The sequence below is a fragment of the Diplotaxodon limnothrissa genome, linkage group LG17 (genome assembly GCF_057381915.1).
Source record: "Diplotaxodon limnothrissa isolate DT_005_m linkage group LG17, D_limnothrissa_male_GT1.1, whole genome shotgun sequence".
In the NCBI taxonomy this organism is placed as follows: Eukaryota; Metazoa; Chordata; class Actinopteri; order Cichliformes; family Cichlidae; genus Diplotaxodon; species Diplotaxodon limnothrissa.
This window is the reverse complement of record NC_140612.1, coordinates 1,897,984-1,920,222: the sequence shown is the minus strand read 5'-3', so window position 1 is coordinate 1,920,222 and position 22,239 is coordinate 1,897,984. Positions and strand designations below refer to the sequence as shown.

General features: G+C 43.0%; 2 protein-coding genes across 2 annotated transcripts; both read left to right on the top strand.

The window, feature by feature from the left end:
• The first annotated feature begins 3,108 nt into the window (after positions 1–3,108).
• samm50l (sorting and assembly machinery component 50 homolog, like) lies at positions 3,109–12,624 on the top strand. The gene is made up of 15 exons (XM_085375484.1): positions 3,109–3,257; positions 4,022–4,135; positions 4,894–4,995; positions 5,090–5,177; positions 5,324–5,430; positions 5,583–5,713; positions 8,463–8,550; positions 8,625–8,753; positions 8,872–8,943; positions 9,430–9,516; positions 9,711–9,781; positions 10,072–10,139; positions 10,678–10,824; positions 11,077–11,218; positions 11,834–12,624. Exons 1-15 carry the CDS (start codon positions 3,237–3,239, stop codon positions 11,877–11,879), a joined length of 1,413 nt encoding a protein of 470 aa, XP_085231610.1. The 5' UTR covers positions 3,109–3,236; the 3' UTR covers positions 11,880–12,624.
• Positions 12,625–18,518: 5,894 nt separating this feature from the next.
• Positions 18,519–21,854, top strand: LOC146614444 (uncharacterized). The gene is made up of 4 exons (XM_085376465.1): positions 18,519–18,680; positions 18,803–19,001; positions 19,101–19,191; positions 21,650–21,854. The coding sequence occupies exons 1-4, from the start codon at positions 18,526–18,528 to the stop codon at positions 21,850–21,852; spliced, it is 648 nt and encodes a 215-aa protein (XP_085232591.1). The 5' UTR covers positions 18,519–18,525; the 3' UTR covers positions 21,853–21,854.
• Positions 21,855–22,239: the final 385 nt, after the last annotated feature.

Sequence of the window (22,239 nt, the reverse complement as noted above, 5' to 3'; positions counted from 1 at the left end):
ATCTGGGACTCTTCTTGTTTACACTCGTAATAACACAAACACTAAATCCTCCTGTTTGTAGCAGTGTGTACACCTGAGACTGTCACCTGTCTGTCTGTCCTGCACTCTCTCTCTGTTTCTTTCTCTCTGATTGTGGAATAAAAGTATGAACATGTGTTTATAAGTTACACTTGTGTTTGAATACTGCAGCTTATCACACATTTGATTTCCATGTGTGACGACTGCAAGTGTCCAGAGTGAGGACAGACTGAGGGACCCACTGCTGCACATCATCTGTGAGGCTTTGCACCCCTGATGATCCACCAGGACAAACTCAGCAGTGTGTGAGGAAGAGGAGGAGGAAGAGCCAGCAGCAGCTGACAGATGGAGAGAATAGACAGACTGTTCCCTGTTTGTGAAGGACTGCTAGGAAAGTTTAACTGTCTGTGCTGAATCAGTCTTATTAGGTAATGTTCAAATAATGTGATCATCCCAGTGTTTCCAGTGTGGGAGAAAGTACTCAGGGCCTTCAAGCTACACACTATGAAAGGCAGCAACAAGTTTAATGTTCAGAAACCTAAAGTCTGTATCAGCAGCAGAATGGAACTAAAATAAATATTGGTTTCAGTTCTATGAAGCTTTGAGTATTTTGGATCGGCATCGTGGTGGGGGGCGGCATCACGGGCATCGGCAAAAAAATAAAAAATTGCTGGTACTCATGCTGCCCCGACGTCAGCCAGCGCATATTGGGAATGGCATAGGCACCGATCGGTTTTCTATCGCCCATTTGCTGGGAGTAAGGGCGCCCTCTGTTTGCGAGGTGCGCCTGCTGCTTGCGGCACAGGGAGGAGAGGGCGGGGCGGCGGGTGATTCTCTGACCGGCTGGAGCAGCATCTAATAATCCACCCCAAAATAAAACAAAATAAAAACAAACCAACAAACACAAAAACCAGACATTATGATACAGACTTATAATTTGCACCGATGTTTTTTCAAAATTCTATACGTAAAAAGTGAGCGCGAGAGCCCTCGGTGTGCCTGCTCGCTGCTGAAGTCAAAGTAAACTTTATTGTCATCTCCGCTACAGTCCAGCATATAGAGAGACGAGACGACGAGGCTCCAGTTACAGCAGTGCAAGTAAACAAACAATAAATATAAGACCAATAAGAAAATAAATATACACTTTAGGACTAGAGGTAAAGGGATCAATAACAATTTAAAATATATAATTTACAGGTTGATGATTTAAAGTCTCACACACAACACATCGAAACGTTGAGGGGGGCCGGCTGCTTCCAAATAGAGCACATTTCATTCATAATGCTGTAAATCCAAGCCCATTATGTGTTCATGATTTGAATCCTGGGTTGTGTGAAATCCTAGAAATAAACCCTAGACAAAGTGAATCTGTGAACTAAGGTGTAGGTCTATTAGGTTATGTTGTGGTGATCCTTGAGTTGGGGGATGGGTGTTCATACTGTGCAAAATTAAAACCAAGGTGGAATAGAAAAGTTCAAAGCCATCAGGTGCTCAGTTTAGAAAAAAAGAAAAGAGGAGGAGAAACGAAAGATACAGGCAAGCAGATGTGTGATTGGATAATGGCAGGTTATGTATCCTGAAACAATCAGAATACTTTATTAATCCCTAAGGAAATTATGTGGGTTACAGTTGCTCCAAGAACTGGTAAAAATAGTAACAGTAACAGACTAAACTCCAAACAATACATTATGTTACAGATTTTAATATTAATTAGTCATTGTCAGTTGTTGATTTGTCCTGTTCTCAATGTACGACGAATTATGATGGCTGTTTGGTAGTCGTTTGCATACTATGCATACTCTCTCTCTTCGCGTGTGTGTGTTTCTGTGGTGAAATTCAGTATGGTTCCGACAACAGTTTTATGTTAATGTACAATCGTTAATTTTTATGTATGTGTGTGTGTGGGAGTGGGGCGCCAGAGGGAGTGTTCGTCCAGGGCGCCAAACAGGCTAGGACCGCCACTGCTGTCAAAGGTACTTGTCTTTGAGTGAAGATTTAAGGTGACAGGAAATATAAATAACTGCAATTTGAGTCTCTGACCCAGAGTTCAAGCTCACTAATCAATCTATCTGACAATACATATAATATTGTCCATATTATATTTACATCACCACAGGGAGATGATTTTAGTCTCAAGAACAACATCAGCTAATTGTTATTTACTAACTAATCTTAAATGAGTGTTCAGCACAGAAAGGAAGCCCAACAATCATGTTTACAGTCCTGTGGTCTCAGCCTCAGATACTCAACTAATCAAAGTGATGTCATGACAAAAATGAATGACCAACAAAACATTTTTTCTCCTTCATTTCTGTCACACAAAGCCGTATGAGACATTTCTCGCGGTTAGTATCATGGTTGCTAGGCAACCTGAACAGCGCGACGAAGGCAAGACCGTCCCATTTCACAAGCCTCTCACTTCCGCACTTCTCGTACGCACCGTACGTAGTACGCGTAGTGCGCGTACTTCAAGCGTGCAGTCTCCTAATTGGGACACAGCCCCTGAATTGAGATACAGCCGCAGTCGCGTCTGCGTGCGTAGTCGTCACGTGACTCGTTGACGTGGCAAACAAGTCCAATGACGTAAAAGTCTTTTATCGGTCCGCTTGACTGTCTTGCACAGACCTCCAGGAGGCAGGTCGGAGCAGAGCAGCGCTGCATTCCATCCAATCACATGAAGAAGCCACAGTGACGCCTTTAAGAACCAGAAATATGTTCGCTTTGATAGTTACAATCATGTAATCATATCTTTTTCTTCTCCTCGAGATTGTTTTTGTTACATTACCGCATGTAACCTGTCAAAATGTCCTAAAATAATGAATACTGAACGGAGTCTTTTGTGGGGATAACAGTGTGCCTTTATTTTCGCGTTACAGTACAAACAATAGCTGATAACTCGTACTGACATTACAGCGACCCCGTAACAACCTGAAACGTTCAAGTTACGTTATTTCATTCAGTTTCAATTATCAGCGAACATATACATGACCACAGCAACTTTTACCGACTGTCAACATTTACCGAATGTGTTATCCTTGATTGAAGCTCTGTACATTACAAGGTGTACACGAACGCAGCACTGAACTCCAGCAACTGTCATGGCGTCTTCCTTGAAGGGGGTTTGGTACTGGAGAAAGTAGCTGCTGTCACTTACCAGTTTCTCCGTATTAAAGCGCAGCTGACGTGGACTGAAGAGTTTTGGGGCGCCGGTAGTTAAAATGGGGACCGTCCATGCTAAGGTAAAGCTTATTTCATCCTAACCTTTAGGTGCATTTTATATCATGACCTCCCTGCCCAGTGAATGCTGCAGGCTACAGAGTCACCAGCATGTGTACTTCACGTACTGTCACACGCAGTTAGAAAATGACCAACAACAATAAAAAGCGACGCGTCAAACTGGTTGATTGCTCTTGTTGATTAAACGGTTACACTTTGCCTTTAGCTCACGTAACGAGGCGAAACGCAGGTTTTTCTCCGCTGGTTTGTCACCACGTTTTAGATAAAACTCCTGGTTATAGTGATTATATTTTAGGGACATTTGCGCCTTCGAGTATTTAAAGGAAAACACTAAAAATTCACACCTGTGTGAACATTATTTTCCAGTACTTGCCCAGACCAGTATTGTCATTCATTTGTCATGTCCCGCACGTATTTACTGCGTGTCAGGACTCCTGTCTTTGCTAGTACTCCACGTCCAGCGACTTTCACCGGCATCAGACACTCCTTCCTGAAGCTCCACCCACTGACCCTCTTGGCCTTTGTTTTCCAGCTGGTTTTTAAAGGTGTCATACGAAGGGTTTTTTCCAATTTGAGACTTTTTATTTCCTTCTTGTACTGTGACGTAAACCATTTCAAAATACAAAATACAGCATCAGACATGGAAAAATAGCAAATGTAACTTTTTTATGGACACTTTTTCAATTAAATATGTTGCAAAAGTCAAATTTGTTTCAGGTATCCTGTGCTTCCTTGCATTAATGCACTTTATTTGTCCTCGGTGCAGAGTCTGGATCCACTCCCAATGCATGGCCGGGACTTGGATGTCCACCCTGAAGATTTCATGGAGACTCCAGACCAAGGGCAAGACTCCAAACAGGAGATCCTTGAAAACAAAGATGTGAGTAGTTGTCAAAGCAAAACATGCTAGTTGTATGTTTCTATGGTTTATTGTTTTATGTCATGTATGTTCTGCAGCTTTGGATGTTCATATTAAACATGGCCAAGTATCAACTAAAAAGTTAAACTTTTAAGAAAGTGACCGCGATCAGCCAAAAACTCAGGCCTCAGGTTGTCCGTACAGTCACAGTTGGATGTAGCCAGCTCATTTGCTTTGTAGGGTCATTGCTACAAGCGCAGCATGCACGTGGACAGGCAGAACGGCTCGCGAGCTGCCTGTTTGTAGGTTAGGGCTCTGTGAGGAACCACCAAAAATATGAAATGAAACTGTCAAGATGCAAACGAAGTGCAGACCTTAATTCAAGGAGCTGAACAAAATCTTTGCATTGATTGTTAAGAAGCTACAACAGTTTTATTTGTGTGAAATGTCTGGAGATGATTTCCCTGTTTCCAGTCCTAAATGTATATATGCTTGATAGTACGGTGCTGAGCATAGCTGTAACTAAGTGTTGTGCACCACAATAGTGCAAAGAATAATAGTAACTGTTGTGATCCTAACCAAACTCCACTTCATACAAGTGTATGAAGTGTAAACTGAATGTAGGATACAGTAAGATTGCCATAGTTCATAATGCAGTGTGTTGACTCAACCACGAGGTCATGCAATAGGATATGACCATCAGACACATGATTAAAAGTAGCAGTTTTTAAAAGAAAGTAAGTGTTTGGTGACGATGTGACTTTTATCCTTGATCACAGGTGGTTGTCCAGCATGTGAACATCCAGGGTCTGGGGAGAACCAAAGAGGATCTGCTTGGCTATGAGATCTCTGATGTTTTCCATGCCAAAAATCTCATTGATGTATGTCTCATAATTCTGCTTTTCATTAAGCCGTCACGATCGTCTCAGTGAGTCTATCTGAGATCCGTAAATAACTGCAGAGGTCTTTTTTCAGGTGATGAAAAGAGCTCATGTCGCTAGGCAGAGGCTGCTCCGCCTGGGAATCTTCAAAGACGTCGAGGTTCTGATCGACACATCTGAAGGTAACTGATTTACACCTGCAGCCCAGAACAGAGCTTTGATTTCACCTGCTGTTCTCATGTGAAGCAGGGATGGTCTGTAAAAGTGACTGCATAGTGTGGTAAACACTCAGCTGACAGAAGCATTCTTTGTTCTGATTGGACCTCAGGTACAGACGCTCTGCCCAATGGCCTGGATGTAACTTTTGAGGTGACAGAGGTCAAGAGGCTGACAGGGAGCTACAATACCATGGTTGGCAACAATGAAGGAAGCATGGTGAGAGACGCAACAGCTGGCATGTTATTTAAGCTGCATGTGTTAACAGTGATGAATAACTTGCCCAGTTTGTATTAATAAAGACACTTATCATACCTCAGAGCTGCCTGTTTGACAGAAGTGTGTTTGTGACCCTCTGTAACGTCCCTCAGGTTCTGGGTTTGAAGCTGCCCAACATGTTGGGGCGAGCTGAGAAACTTACCTTCCAGTTCTCCTATGGGACCAAGGAGACGTCCTATGGCCTGTCTTTCTTTAAGCCCCAACCCGGACATTTTGAACGCAAGTATGTGCACAAAATCCCGCCTTTTGTGTTCTTGTTCTTTCACTGTTTTTTTCAGTTGGGCTCTTTTTTTTTGTTTTTTTTTCCCCAAGACGGATCCTCTGTTCAGCCTTGTTCAGAAGGTTTTCAGTTTTTTGACAAATGGAGACATTATGTGATTTTTCTCATGTTCTTCCATAACTACAATCAGCTGCGTTCATATACACTTCACTCCGCTGTTAAACAGAGCAGGAATTTTTAGCACAGCTTTTCCAAACATGCTTTTATTTTGGATGCTTTGACTTTACACACAGAGAAAGAATTATTTCACAAGCATCAGAAACTGTCAGGGTTAAGATTATTAGTCCTCCTGATGTTTAGAGGGGAACTGCAGTGGTTTGAATCATATCTATGTAATGGACTCCAATTTGTTCATGCAGATTACACAATATGATTAATTATGGAGTTCCACAGGGTTCAGTGCTAGGACCAATTCTGTTTACATTATACATGCTTCCCTTAGGCAGCATCATTAGAAGACATAGCATACATTTACACTGCTATGCTGATGACACCCAGCTCTATCTGTCCATGAAGCCAGATAACACACACCAATGAGTTAAACTGCAGGAATGTCTTAAAGACATAAAGACCTGGATGGCCGCTAACTTTCTGCTTCTTAATTCAGATAAAACTGAGGTTATTGTACTCGACCCTGAAAATCTTAGAAATATGGTATCTAAGCAGATTCTTACTCTGGATGGCATTACCTTGGCCTCCAGTAACGCTGTGAGGAACCTTGGAGTCATTTTTGACCAGGACATGTCCTTCAACGCACATATTAAACAAATATGTAAGACTGCGTTCTTCCATTTGCAGCATAATACTCCCACCGCCGTGTTTCACCGTGAGGATGGTATCCATCTGGCTGCATGCCTCTGCATTCTTTCTCCCAACATAAGCAGAATCTCTGTGGCCAAAGAGCTCTAGTTTTATTTCATCTGACCAAAGGCTGTGTTTCCATTGCGCCTAGTCTTTTTCCAGCTTATCTTTAGCAAGCTTCAGTCTGGCTTGGTGGTGTCTCTTCTGCAGAAGTGGAGTTATTGATGGTCTACAGCCTCACAGTCTGTCTTCACTGATGGTACTGTCAGGCCCTTTAAGTTTGTGCAGCTTGCCCATTTGGAAGGGATTGATGCATCTACCACAGGTGTTTAACTGGACTTCACTCAATGACCAGGCAGAGCTTTTGTTTCTCTTTCCTCTTTAATCCTCTTTTCAGCCATAGATGGAAAAACCAGCTGCCTCCCTTTATTTTATAGACACATCAGTTCCACACAGTCTCCCTGCTGGTGACTACTTGTTGAAGGAATTATACTGGTTTCTTTCCCCGCATGTGACAACTTCCTGTCATTCCATAGTTTGTCTTCTTTTCTTTCCCGGACAGAAAAATAGACACAAGATTAGTTCCTGGCTTGCCTACCAAGCTGTCACTGTACTTGTTGCCTCAGGGTTCACCGCCTCCTAAATTCCTGACTTGGCTAAGTCCTTCACTGGTATCTGGGCAGTTGTTCTGGAGTCTGTAGATGCATTCAGCTCAATTGGATTCACTTCAATCCCAAGAAAGGCACCGGGAAAATTTTTACCAAAACCTTCAGTTTCATAGGTGCCTAATATTTTGTCCTGTCTGCGGTATTTGCTGTCACACACTGTTCCTCATAGTCACAGCTTGCTGTGTTTAACATGTGTTGATCATAATTATTGATAGTCCGGTACAGTCAGTGCATTGTTTGGAATTGTGCAACATGTGTGTTATTGTTTTACAGAATAGCATTTTCAAAATGTGATACTAGCAGAAGGTGGCCAGTAGGTGTCACTGTGGCAGTGGGAGTCGGACTGGTTCGAAACCTCATTACACAAATGCTTTGAGCATTTCAAACCTGGATATGTTGTAATTGTTTTGCACCTTTTGTGCAGTTTGAAGGCTGAGGTTAGAGAATCATGCTGATGCAAAACTGTCTGTCCTGTCTGGTTCCCCCATTAAAATCCATTCGTACTGTACAGTGGCTTCTTTAAGATGTGGTGATCTATAAATATACATAAAAGTTTGTACTTATAGTCTGTACCCACCCCTCCATCGAACTACCATATGCTACACAAAGGCTCTCTGTAATATGAAGAAATTGTCCTAGGACTGGCTGGGGAACTCCAGGCCTCGAGGGCCGGTGTCCTGCAGGTCTTAGATGTGTCCTTGATCCAACACAGCTGATTCAAATGGCTAAATGACCTCATCAACATGTCTTCTCCAGAGGCCTGGTGATGAACTAGTCATGTGATTCAGGTGTGTTGACCCAGGGTGAGATCTAAATCCTGCAGGACACCGGCCCTCGAGGCCTGGAGTTTCCACCCTGTCCTAAAAGTTGATGTATGAAAAGTAATTCATGGTCATTTGTTGTACTTGTCAGTCTCTGCGAGGTTATAGACACAATGAGCCTTCAGCGTTACTTATCATAGTGGAACAGCTAATCATGTAGACCTTGCAGTACCAGAGTTTTTCCTTACTGGAGTTCTTTGTTTTTTCCACCATTTCCCCCAAACAGGTTTCAGCCACAGCCAAAGGAAAATCACCTGGAGTTAGTTTAATGAGGAACTCACAAAGCTTTGTGGCATTTTCTGACAGCAGTCGTTCTTCTGATTTGTCATTTAACTTGTTTCTTACGCATTCATCTACCAATAGGCATCTATATGTTGAAATATGTGCCTTTGTCTGTTTCAGCCTCACCCTCAACATGTACAAAGTGACGGGCCAGTTTCCATGGAGCTCCTTGAAAGAGACTGACAGAGGCGTATCTGCAGAACTGAATGTCAGTGGAAACGATATTAAAAATGATGACAGTTACTGGGAGAGGGAAGGAGTAACATTTGTGTCTCTCTGCAGTTTCCTCTTGGCGTGACCAACCACACGCTGAAGTGGGAGGGTGTATGGAGGGAGCTGGGCTGCCTGGCGCGCAGCGCTTCCTTTGCTGTGCGAGAGGAGAGTGGACACTCACTGAAGTCTGCTCTCTCTGTATGTCACTGAATTATTACGGTTCCTTTCAACATGTGCTTTATTATCATGTCGTGAGAGTTATTGATTATTGATGATTGCACCAGTTCAGCAGGTCTCCTGTTGGTTTTGTTTGCAGCACACTGTGTCAGTTGATTCAAGGAACTCTGCCATCTTTCCCAGCAGAGGTGCCTTACTTCGCATCAACCAGGTAAGTGTGCGCACATAAGTACACTCGTAAACGTCTGTCTGCCACACTTTTGGCTCTTGACATTAGGTTTGAAAAAGTAGCAATCCCCACATTTGCCTCACCTGACCTCTGAGAGATACGTCAGGTACGATGGACAGACAGGCCGTATAGGGAAAAATGGGCGTTTCTTCCAGGTCTAAAGGCGTTGCCACAGTGGGTGTGCCTTAGACCTGAGTACAAGTTTTATGAAAAAATGAGCCTTCGCTGATAAATCACTAGATTCAAGTCTTCCTAAATATAACACCGTGGTCCTTTTTCACTCCAATCTTCCCCCAAAGGATCTTTATACACATGAGCCTGAACTCTGTTCTTGAAGAAAAAAGTAAAGTTTTAGCTGTGAGATTTTTTTTACTACTCTTCCATTGAATGATATTGTTACCAACATCAAAATCATAATGATCAGTAGGTGTGTTGCAGGATTGTAACCGAGTGTGTTTGTATGTGTAGGAGCTGGCTGGATACACTGGAGGAGACGCCAGCTTCTTGAAGGAGGATTTTGAGCTGCAGCTCAACAGACGGCTCTTCTGGGATTCTGTAAGAGTGAAATAAGTCACACATGACCCGTTCAGTATGATTCTGTAATAATATCTGTGTTATGGAGGGTTTCACTTGGTCATTTTATACTTGATTACTCAGGCTGTGTGTATGTCAGCCAACCAGCAGGGGACAAAAGAGTTGGCTGTTAAACTAAATGTGATGTGTATAAGAAACGTTTTATGTCCCCTCAGGTTTTGTCTGCCTCTCTGTGGGGTGGGATGCTGTATCCCATTGGAGGACAGCCGTCCTGCATAGCTGACAGGTATGCCTGATTTCTCCAAGAGCTGATGTCTGACTTTGACTCACCAGCACTGCTACAGTAGATCAGCAAGTAAACTGAGCTTTCTGAGCAGTCAGTTACTCCAAATGAAATATAATAAAGCTGATTTATTGTGAGTTTGGTATGAAGGAGGACAATTATTTTTATAATTTGTCTTTTAGACTTTTGTACTTACCAGTAGAACTGCTTTCCTACGGCTTTCTTTACCCAGTTTTTGTCATTTTGTCATCAAACTGTCGCCTGATGGTGAAGTCATTTTGTATTTTGTCCAGGTTTTACCTTGGAGGCCCAACTAGTGTACGAGGATTTGGGATGTACAGCATCGGGCCACAGAGTGAAGGTAAAGTCCATTGTGACATCGATAACAGACATCACCAAGTGTTCTGTCACAAATGTTTGAACACCTGAGAAAGAGCGGTCTGCAAACTGTGAGCTGTTTTTCTGTCACGAGGCTTACGTTAGTTAAATTGTAATGCGGTACGTCTGTGTTACATTGTTTCCAAATGATGTGACAGCCTGAACCAGACGGATACATAGGAATCAGTCCGTTTACCAAAAGGTACAGGTTTGTAACTCTGTGCTGTCTGAATGTGGATGGACTCCCATGCAGCATATTAACAAGCAGTACAAATACAGAGCAGATAGCTCAGTAGGTAGAGTGGTTGCCCCATGATCGGAAGGTCGGGGGTTCGACTCTACTGAACAGCTACCCTGAGGTACCCCTGAGCACCTACACACTGCTCCCCGGGCGCTGCATTGGTGGCTGCCCACTGCTTCACTGGGCGAATCCCTACGGGGACTAACACATACACATTAGAGCTTAGCAGCACAGAAGAACAAAAATAGACAATTCACTGTGGTTCCTCTGTGTGTTCTAGGTGACTACCTGGGTGGAGAAGCATACTGGGCAGGTGGTCTGCACCTCTACACTCCTCTACCATTCAGACCAGGCAAGGGAGGCTTTGGAGACCTTTTTAGAACACATTTCTTTCTCAACGCAGGAAATCTCTGCAACCTCAGCTATGGTGGGTGAACACTGTCGTCTGTGAGATTCAGCTTTTTCTGTTTGCCTCTGTCTTTGATTCGTTTGCCTGTTTGTGGCTCTTTCACAGTAAGGTATAATAAGTTCGTTTCCATCTGGGCTTCGTGACAATTTTATTTACATTTTTTTGAGGAAAGTTTTTTCTCAATCAGCTGTTACTGTTTAACAGAAATGATGCCATGAATCTGTAGTGTGCAAGTTGTGCTGCATCATTGTTCCATGTTATGTTGTGCAGGTGACGGTCCACGAGCACACCTTCAGAAGCTAGCTGAGTGTATTCGCTGGTCGTACGGAGCGGGCATCGTACTGCGGCTTGGAAACATCGCCAGACTGGAACTCAACTACTGTGTGCCCATGGGAGTTCAGAGTGGGGACAGGTGGGGGTCCGGTGCAATATGACTACTGCATTTTACAGGGTTCAGGGTTTTTATAGATGCAACATGGGAAGGGCATGGCTAACTGGTTAGCAGTTATTGAATTTTAAAAGTGTAGGAGGACTGTCCAAAGTCAGGTGATGATGGCGTTATTGTATCAGATGAAAAAAAAGAAAAATGCTGAAACTACCTCAGTGAATGGCACAAACTGGGACTACTTTCTACCTAATGTGGTAACGTAGATGTGCAGTGAGTGCAAAAACAGCCCAGCCTGCTTTCAGTGCCAGTAAGGAGTCTACAACAGCAGTGTGGTAGTGGTGGTCCTGAGGCAGTAATCAATGTTTTTATGAGAGCACAGTGCTGCACAGAAACATTAGATTCAGAGTATTGTACAGAAGAAACACGGCTGTATGTAAACTACAGATAACCTTCCAGCTCGTCCTTAACTCTGCACGTTTTTGGCTCGATATCGATACCTGACATAACTGATTTTACGTCAATAACAGACTAAAAATATAGCGTCGAGCTTCATGGTAGCAGGGTTTCTGGGAAATGTCTCGTTAAGCGTGAGAGCCTGCCTCCGGATTTCCCGACTTGTGTTTCTCGTCTCCTCTGTAGGATATGTGACGGTGTCCAGTTTGGAGCTGGAATTCGTTTCCTGTGACCTCATCTGTCTGCCGCCCCGAGTCCTCCAGTCGCTGATGTGAAAAGGGAAACGTTTTGTCATTGTCACCTGTAACTTGTCGTAGACTGTGTAACACTAGCATGGATCCTGGATAAAAATGTGCCTGACCTTGCCAAACTCTTCTTTTACATGCAACAAAATGATAGTTAGACATTTTACAGAACTCAGCTGATTGGTCAGTCAGACGCAACCTGATATAAAATGTGTTTAGCAGCTCTGTAAAATACCCAACACGGGTGAAAAAGCGTCTCAGCAGTCATTGATCGATGATTCCTCTTCCTGGTTTGTTTGCTTTTCCTTTGTTTGAGGTCAGCAGCACTGGCACCTTGTTTGTGGTAAAATAATCCAACCAAGTTGTTTCCCGTGACAACACAAAATAAAGAATTTCCAGAATGTTTAAAGATGTTCTGGGCATGCAACATGCCATCTGCTTCTCCAGGAGCATCACATGTTAATCATTTAATTTGACAGTTAAACATACACCGCACGCTCTCTCCTGAGTTGGCGTGTTTGCTCGAATTGTACTTGATGGACTGCAGTATAGAAACCAGCACTTTTTTTGATCACAACGGTGGCGCGGGAAGGAAGCGAAGAGGAGCGGCGTTCCCGTGCTCATCTGTCAGACGTGCAGAGGCGGGAACCCTCCCCCGAGCAGCATCCACCAACAGTGCTCTTACCTCTTTTTGATGTTGTTCAAGCTATTCACAAATAAATCACATCTGCTCCCTGCTTTCTTTCCTCTCCCCTGTTTGGTGTCTCAAACACACACTCAGAATGGGATAAAAGTAAAAGAGGCGGGTAATCGCCCTGTTTTATACCTTTTAGTGGGTTTGTTTGAAGCTCTAATAAGAGCTGCAAATTGATACCACGGATGTGTGCCAATATTTATGCATTTGTTTAAATGATTCTCACAGTAAACATTTTCTTCAGTAGCGCTGTCTCTCTTGACGGTTAGGGCTCTGTGGCAGTGGCCTGGTTTTTCATTTCATAACAGCAAATGGTTCTCTGTTAGGTTTGACCTTGACTAGATTGTTTTGGACCACAGCCTTTACATCTGTTAATAAATCTGAATCTTATTTGAGCAGGTAATAACATAGAATAGAATAGAATTCAACTTTGTTGTCATTGCACATGCACAGGTACAGGGCAACGAAATGCAGTTTGCATCCATCCAGAAGTGCTTTAGTGATATAGATATATTACAATATATATTAGCAATAGTATAGATATGTGAGTATATTACAGAAATGGGTCTATTATGGTATAATGTACACGGTATGAAGTATGTTGTGAATGTTCTATAACTATAAGTATGTACAGGCTGTAGTGAGTACAAGCTATGTACAGGCTATGAACAGGATATAAATATGAAAAACTATACAGAATATGAAATAAATAACTTTACAGAACCTGGGATATACAGCTATACAGAAATGGGAACTGTGCAAGTTGTAAACAGTTGTAGGATTAAAGATTATCGAATGTACAGAATGATTATTTACACAGCTATACAGTAGTGCAGTTAAGATAAGTGAGGGTGTAGATAGTTTCTACAGAGGCTATATAAAGTGCTAGTGGTTGTGAGTGGTGGTTCAGTCCATGTTATTATTGTGTTTGAGGGTACAGTTGTCCATTGTGGGTGTGTGTATGTTCAGTCCATGAGTTTAACGTGGGTCAGATGTCAGGAGGCAGAGTTCAGGAGTCTGACAGCTGTGGGGAAGAAGCTGTTCCGGTACCTGGTGGTCTCCTGTAGCACCTCCCAGAGGGCAGGAGGGTGAAGAGTCCATGTGATGGGTGACTGGGGTCTTTGATGATTTTCCCAGCCCTTTTCAGACACCGCTTCCTGTAGATGTCTTTTATGGCAGGAAGTGGTGCTCCGGCGATGCGCTGGGCAGTTTTCACGACCCTCTGCAACACCTTCCGGTCCGAGGCAGAGCAGTTCCCGTACCAGACTGTTATACAGTTGGTCAGGATGCTCTCGATGGTGCAGCGATAGAAGTTCACCAGGATGTCTGAGGACAGGTGGTTCTTCCTCAGAGTCCTCAAGAAGAAGAGGCGCTGGTGAGCCTTCTTGACCAGCTTGGAGCAGTTGGTCGTCCAGGTGAGATCCTCGGAGATGTGGACTCCCAGGAACTTGAAGCTGCTCACACGCTCCACAGCCGTCCCCTTAATGTGGATGGGTGGATGTGGGTCAGCATTCCTCCTGTAGTCCACGATGAGCTCCTTGGTCTTCTCGGTGTTAAGCAGCAGGTTGTTTGTGTCGCACCACAGCCAGACGATCCACCTCCTCCCTGTAGGCGGCCTCATCGTTGTCCAGGGTGGGGGGGAGACAGGATTTGAAGTGTGCTAGGACCAGCTGCTCTAAGCACTTAGTGATGATGGGGGTGAGTGCTACTGGGCGGTAGTCATTGAGGCAAGATGGGTTGGAGTTTTTGGGTATGGGGACGATGGAGGTGGATTTGAAGCAGGCCGGTACCACAGCGTGGGCCAAGGACAGATTGAATATGTCTGTGAGCACTCCTGCAAGCTCCCCAGAACACGCTCTGAGAACACGCCCGGGGATGCCATCAGGGCCTGCAGCCTTGTGGACATTGATCCTGCTCAGCACCGCTCCTACATCGGTGGGGGAGAGAGTCAGAGGTTGGTGGTCTGGTGTCATGTCTGCTTTGGTTGTGGGGTTCCCTCGCTCAAAACGAGCATAAAAGTTGTTGAGCACGTTGAGGAAGGAGACATCAGAGGATGCGGGGGAGGGTTTGGTGGTCCTGTAGTCTGTGATGGTCTGGAGTCCTTGCCACATGTGTCGGGGGTTGGAGTTGGAGAAGTGTTCTTCTACCTTCTTTTTGTAATGGTGTTTGGCTTTTTTGATGCCCTTCTTTAGATTAGCCCTGGCTGTGCTGTAGGCGTGTGCATCTCCTGACCTAAAGGCAGTGTTGCGGGCCTTCAGGAGGAGACGAACATCCCGGTTCATCCAAGGCTTCTGGTTGGGGTACATGGTGATCCGTTTCTGGGTGGTGACACTGTCTGTGGTTTCGGAGATGTAATCCAGTACAGATGAGGCGTACTGGCAGGCACGTGCAGAGGGGGGGGCTAGAGGGGCTTGAGCACCCGCCCCTTTCCTGATGGGTGCCCAAAGTGCCCTTTTGTTGAGGCAACCTTAACATTTTTATTTTTTATTTTTTTTATGTGTGTGTGCGTGCGGAGTCCTGTCTGTGCCCATCAACAATAATATTTAACGATTAATCACAGTTTTGCTAAATAAAAGGATCTGGCTTGCATCAGTCACATGATCACATTTAACCAATGATCACTCTTGACGGCAGAACGCGCTGGTTACGAGCCGGGAACGAGCTCACAAAGAGCACGCGCATTTTTTGCGGTCCGGAGCTGCAGGAGAAACACAAGTTAACTCAGAGACACAGACTGATGCGACAAACCCAGTAAGTAGGTGTACAGCGCACACTGTAGTGTGTAGCACCCAGGAGTATCAGCTTATTACGTACACGTTGGTAAGTTGTCTTGTTGCAACTGACGAACTGAAACAAACGAGCGTGCTGTGTGTGCAACAGCGCGACAAACATTACCTGTCCTTTTATTAACTGCACAGGTAGTGCTGGTCATAGCTGCTGGCTACCTGTGTAAGGCTGTCATGGGTCTGTAGCTCTGTCACCGTTTTAGGGAACATATTTAGTTTTAAAGTATTTATAATAATAATAATAATGGATTGGATTTATACAGCGCTTTTCAAGGCACCCAAAGCGCTTTACAATGCCACTATTCATTCACTCTCACATTCACACACTGGTGGAGGCAAGCTACGGCAGTGGCGTGTCTAGAAAATTTTTGTTGGGGGGGCCAGGTAGGGGCACAGATTTGGAGAAGGGTGGCAGATGTAATTGGCAGATAATGTTAAAAACAATTCTACCAACCGTTAACCATAATTCAATAACCCTGTAAACCTAATAACCGTAACCTTATTAGAATGAGATTTTAACCACTACGGTGCAAAGTGTTTAGATACTGTGTTGATTAAGTACAAGAGATACAATCAGTCAGTGTTTATTCAGCATTCAAGGACATCAATATTTGCATAGTATTTTTACTGACATGTAGTGCACATGTGTTTTGGGCAAAAACATTTTTGAATATTAAAATACGAACATTTTTAACATACAATTGGCAAATTAGCCAATTCCAATGCAAAACCAATGCCTGTTAAAAAAAAAAAGAAGATAATCTTCTCACAAACTGGTGTTTGATTTTGAAACAGGAAAAAAGTGGAGAAACAACTGAAAAGACTAACATTTGAATAAAACCTGAAAGCAAGTAAATACTTTATATGCTGCCTTACTTTGGTAATATTGAGAACAACACTGGCTGATGATGAAATGCAGTCAGCTGGCATGGTGACACTGCCAGTATTAACCTGCAGGGCTGGACTGGGACAAAAAATTGGGCATTTTCACTACAGATTGGCCCACCAGGTATTAAAGCCATAAAGCCTTTGAATGAAAACAAATGCTGTTGTGACAGTGATGTACAGTCTTTTTGGTATATGTATGATTTCTATACATTTTACGTCAGATAAAAACTTTCTTCGCAAGATTCAGATAATTATTTAATAAAAGCTAGATATTTTAAATGAGAATAAAAAAGAAAAGTATTTCTTTATGCCCTCCTCTCCCTGTTAATGCCCTACCTGGCCCCCTGGCAACACTTTGCTAGACCCGCCCCTGCACAGTTACCAGCTGTCAGCTACATAAAAAAAGGATCCTGGTGTTATTTATCTCTCAGAAACAGTTCATAACTTCAACTCATTCATGTCACCTAAAAGGTAAACCTGTTTCTCCATCACCTGTTCAGCTCTGATGGTTCAGTAAGGACATCTCCTGGTTTCATCTTCATGTTTCCCTCTCACCACATATCCAAACCGACATCATGACCAGCAGCTTTACAGCTGTGGCTCCAGCAAACATTCTAACTAAATAAATTCTAACAACAGCTGATCAAGCTTAAACGTGCTGCTGCTGTTTAGCGCGACATCCGCTGGTTTCCTCTTTCTGGCTCAAAGTGGGTGATAAACAAACAAGAGAGACGATCAGCTGATCATTGATCAGTTTCATGATTGAAGTAGCAACAGGAGAGAGAGGAGAGAGAATGAGAGAAGAAGAGGCAGCTGTGCAGCGTAAAGACAGAATAAATCCAGTTTTGTGTCTTTTTCCATCCTAGCTGAAGTCCGGGACAAACTGCGTCTCTTCTCAGCTCAATACCAAACGCGTAATATTTTCTCTGAATGAGGGACCATTCCATTTTTAAGGAGCTGTTGGCAACTCTACTAACTAACCTTATGAATAAAATAAAGTTCACTATCAGTAACATCATAGCAACCGAACATCTGTATAAACTTGTCATGCTAGCTCACGCAGTATGAGGTATTGTAACTGACTGTAAAAAGTCAGCACAACGAAAATAAACTCCACCTAAACTTGGTTTATATCTGACCCAGATAGACTGCAGCTCATAACTTCTTACCTGAAGTTCAGTTCACCTGACACTCGGACTGGTGGCCGCCTCGGGGCTCTCCTCCTGCTTCCCCTTCCCTCATCCACCTGCTGGCCTCTGTGGAAGCCCCGCCATAGCCACCACCAAACAACTGAGTTATTTTTACACATCGACCTGCATCTTATAACTCATAACTCTTATGTTAAGTGGGGGAACTTGCACAATCGGTGGCTAACTAAATACTTTTTTGCCCCACTGTACACTCACTGGCCAAATTTTTGTTAGATACACCTGTTGAGCTGCTCATTAGGTCAAATACCTAATCAGCCTATCACATAGCAGCAGCTCAGTGCATTTAGGCATGTATACATTAATAAGATGACCTGCTGAAGGTCAAAGGGGATTTAAATGACTTTGAACATGCATTGTTGTTTGTGTCGGACAGGCTTGTCTGAGTATTTCAGAAACTGTACAACCATCTAACCGGTTTATAGAAAATGGTCTGAAATGGAGGAAATCTCCTGTGAGCAGCACTTCTCTGGGAAAAAATCACTTGTTGGTGCCAAAGATCAAAAGCGGAATGAGCAGATTACTTACAGCTGTAAGGAAAGCAACATGAACTCAAATACCCACTTACTTCAACCAAGTTATCAAGAAGAGCACCGCTGAAAGCACAATACGTTGAACCTCGAAGCTGATGGCCTAGTGTCACCTGCTGGATAGAGGTGAAAACACAAAGCAAACAATGTCTCTTTCATCTGTTTCACAGCATGCACGGGAACTGGAAACTCGCCGAAGGGAGGCAGAGGAGAGAGAGCGGAGGAAGCAGAGGGAGGTGCAGCTGGAACTGGAAAGACAGCTGAAAGAGGCTGTGATGGTAAAAAAAAAAGTTTTCCACTTGACACCAATTATGTACAGAGTCTTTTCTCCTTGACTTTGATCTTTGAGAACTCCAGCAAAATGTTGACTGTCATTATAAAATTCACACCTAGTCTTTAATGATTTGGAAAAATGGTTATGACAGTCCAGGAAAAGGTAATTCAGGAATAGGTCAGTTTATACCGCTCTGTTGGTGCATCTGTTTATGTAGCTGTGTGTGTGTGTGTGTGCATAGATAAAAGACAGCATGCAGGCTGAGATGCAGGTGAAGGAAAAGGAGGCTGAACAACAGAAGAAGAGGATCAGGGAGCTGGAGCTGACACAGCAGCAGCTGGAAGTTGCCCTTAATATGGAGATCCAGGCTCGGCTGGAGGAGGAGAGGGCCAGACTGGAGCTTGAGCGGTAACAATGGATTTCTAACTCTTATTATGGCCCTTTATTATTTTATTTGTGATGGAGATCTGAGATATCCATGAGAAGTATTAACATTTTCAGTTGCTTCTTCCCTTTTTCCCCTCCTTCAGGTTGCTGCAGGCTGAAGATGAAAAGAGGAAACATTTCCAGCTCCTCCAGGAGCAGCAACGTACAATGCAAAACCTCAGCCCCATACAGGAGCTGTCAGATGGCAGTCCCGATGAGGACACCCCCTCAGCCCTCAACTCTGCCTCTCAGGAGCTCCAGGATCTGCAGGCATCTCGCCAAAGAAGTCACCAGCGTCTGGAGGTGAACAAGTTTGTTTTGACTGGCTTTGTGAGCAGCATCTTATTTAGTGCTCTTCTAAAACAACACTGATGAAGATGCCTGCATGATTTTTGTTTCCAGGAGGTTCAGGAGAGGCTGAGGAATGCCAGTCAACAGGTACGGCACTGGAACATCCAGCTGAACCGACTGATGACCCCCATTACTCCTGCAGGTGCGGTATTCACTTTGCCTCTTTGCAGCACAGACTTCTGGAACAGAGTGTTAGTATAGTTAATAACAGTGTAGACCAGGGGTGTCAAACTCAAATACACAGTGGGCCAAAATTCAAAACTGGATCAAAGTCGCAGGCTAACTTTAATATTTATTGAAATATATTTATTCCTCCAGATATAAGAATGAACCTTTTCTTATGGACTCAAACACATTTTGCTGAAAAACTGAATATGGAACAAGCAAAGCTTAATACTAAACAATATATATATTAGCTGTATAATACCAGTAGGCCAGCTCTAATAGTAATTTGGTATGGCTTCGCGGGCCAAATGTAATTAGGTTGCGGGCCAAATTTGGCCAGAGTTTGACACCTATGGTGTAGACCATATAATCTGTCAGATAATTGCATTAAAATGCTACAAAAGGCACCTACCCCCAAACATGTCAAGAGATTCATTCAGTGACTTGAATGAAAGAATCTGACTCACCTCAAGTTAATTAAAATTAAAAATAAATCTTATTATGATTTAAACACGGAAATCTTAAAACGAAAAATAACCGCATGCACAGTTGTTACAGGCTGCAAACATGTTTTATACTGCTTTGAAGTCTGGGACAGCATCATAAGAGGCATAACTGATCTCACCATAGTCCCATGAAGACTCAAGATGAGTGTTTTCACGAATGCCATCTTGGTGTTTTGAAATCAGGCATGATGAATGAAGGGAAGAACTGTCTGTTAAGGTTCTCAGTCGTTCAGGTCATCGTAGTCTAAGGAGCTTGGAAAGAAAAGCATCTGGACTTCTTTAAGTTTCTTGAAGAGCATTTCACCTCTCATTCAAGAAGCTTCTTCAGTTCTCTGAAGAAATTCTGAACTGAAGAAGCTTCTCAGATGAGAAGTGAAACATCTTCAAGAAACTTAAAGAAGTCCAGATGCTTTTCTTTCCAAGCTCCTTAGACTGTAGTTAAACTTCACACACTGGACTTGTCAGTCACACATCCTTCGCCAGTAGGCATTCCCAGAATGATCTTTCCCCTTCTGACGCTTAGAATGACCAAATATGTGCAAAATGGACAATTCCACATGCCACCATGTCAGTCTTTTATTAAATATGACATGAAACAAATGACTGAGCCATTAAATTTGTCACAAAGGTGTTCACCTAATTCCAGGCAAATGGAATAGACTTCTATGGGACCATAAGTCTTTTTGCACTTTGACATTTGTTTTACTTTTCAGATCTGTAACCTATAACTTTTATACTGTATGTGTTTTGATCATAGGAGTCTACGGGGACTTACTTACTTTTAGCACGTTTAGCAGATGATGTTGGCTTCTTTTTTCAGTACTGGAGCTTCCTGCTCATTGAAGACTTTTCTAAAAGGAAATGCTTAATCCAAAATGGCGTTTTAAGGGCTTGGATTAATGTCAATTTCAGCAAATATTCTTTCTTATGTTAAAAGAACATGGATCTCTGTCAGTGATAACTTCTGACTTTATAACTCAAATTTTAAGAGAGAGCTTCACTGCTAAGCTCTCATCTGTGTGGGTGTCACGGTTCGCTTGAGGACTCACACGCAGGACTCAGAGGCACAGTCAGTATTTATTACAGTTCCACCAGGTGTATATACAAACAGTGCAGGGGATAGTGCTATATACAAAGCGGTGACAGGGAAAAGGCTCTGGGGAAATCCAGGTAGGGAAAAGACACTTGCTCCTCTTCTGACTCTCTCTCCAAACACCGCTCGGGGGATGCAGAGTCGGGTCCAGGGGATCTATGTACAGAAGGAAACACACGTTAGAGGTTTTGCACAGGGAAGCAAAAGAGAACTTGCTCAGAGCCGGGCTGCACTGACGCGAGTCACACACAACGATCCAGTGATGAGTAGAAGCCACTCCCTGGCTTAAATGCTGGCTGCACTGATGAGGCCCAGGTGTTTCCTCCTCAGAGGGGCGTGGGCCGAGGGCGTGAACCCACCATGAGTTCCGCTCTGGCGAGAGAGAGAGAGAGTACACTACTAGTCAGCGGCCTGCTGATCCCCTGGCCGTGACAGTGGGGTTCAAATCCCTTATTCAGATTAAGATTTTATGTGACATTACATTGGCAAAAATTTAATTTACTTGAATAATGTGAGTATTGGAGTAAGTACTTGAGTAGTTTTTGAATAACTTTAATTTTGTAATGTGCATATTTTATGAATAATGATGTTTCAATACTTTAATCTACTGAATAAGTAAGAATTAGACTTAATAATCTTTTTACTTTAAAAAGGGAAATTGTGTACAATCTTTTATTCTCCAAAATGCACATAATAAAAATGTTTTGGGGAATGTATATGCTTTTTAAAAACCAATTGCTTCTTACTTGATGCATGCTATAACTTTCAGCAAAACTGAACTAAAATGTGTTAACAAGCTTACCAAATAAGAAATGTTTTGTGAATTTTCTTTGCAGAGCGACTGGAAAGCCGGCTGTTATCAAAGCCCACATGCCCTAAAAAGGAGGACGCGCTGGCCAGTAATGAGTTCATCACTAAGTTTAAGATAAGAGTTGATCAGAATAGAGGCGATGATGAAAGTCTGGAGCATCAGTTGGAGGCTGCCAACCTGTCTGATGAATCGTTCGAGGCCCAGACAGAAGTCAACGGACAAATATGATCACAGACATTTTAAAAACGCCAGTTGAGAGTTAAGGGGGAAAAATATTGTAATAAGTATATATTTGAATTGCACACTAAGATATAAAGTGATGGCAGCGAGCACAGTGTTGCAGGATTTAATTAAAAACACATCTGACTAAGACCAACTGAAATTTAGAGTTGTGTATAATAAAGTTTATTCATGATTAATAAAACAAATCTGTAATTATTTTCTTTCTCTTTTGTCCAGCTGAATCTCGCTACAGCTTAAATAAAAGAAAAGAATGTGTTTTGAATATATTAAACTATTCTCTCTTTTTCTTTCTTTCTTTTTTTCTTGGTGGGTTTTCTTTTGCAATCAAACGCAACATTATACAATTATATAGTATAGTAAGAAATATCCTTT

Coding starts and splice junctions, on each gene's coding strand:
- samm50l (XM_085375484.1), top strand. CDS start 3,237: ATGGGGACCGTCCATGCTAAG. Junction 5,714..8,462: donor CCCGGACATTTTGAACGCAA/GTATGTGCACAA, acceptor TGTCTGTTTCAG/CCTCACCCTCAACATGTACA. Junction 9,517..9,710: donor GACGGCTCTTCTGGGATTCT/GTAAGAGTGAAA, acceptor ATGTCCCCTCAG/GTTTTGTCTGCCTCTCTGTG.
- LOC146614444 (XM_085376465.1), top strand. CDS start 18,526: ATGCAGGCTGAGATGCAGGTGAAGGAAAAGGAGGCTGAACAACAGAAG. Junction 19,002..19,100: donor GAAGTCACCAGCGTCTGGAG/GTGAACAAGTTT, acceptor TTTTGTTTCCAG/GAGGTTCAGGAGAGGCTGAG. Junction 19,192..21,649: donor GACCCCCATTACTCCTGCAG/GTGCGGTATTCA, acceptor TTTTCTTTGCAG/AGCGACTGGAAAGCCGGCTG.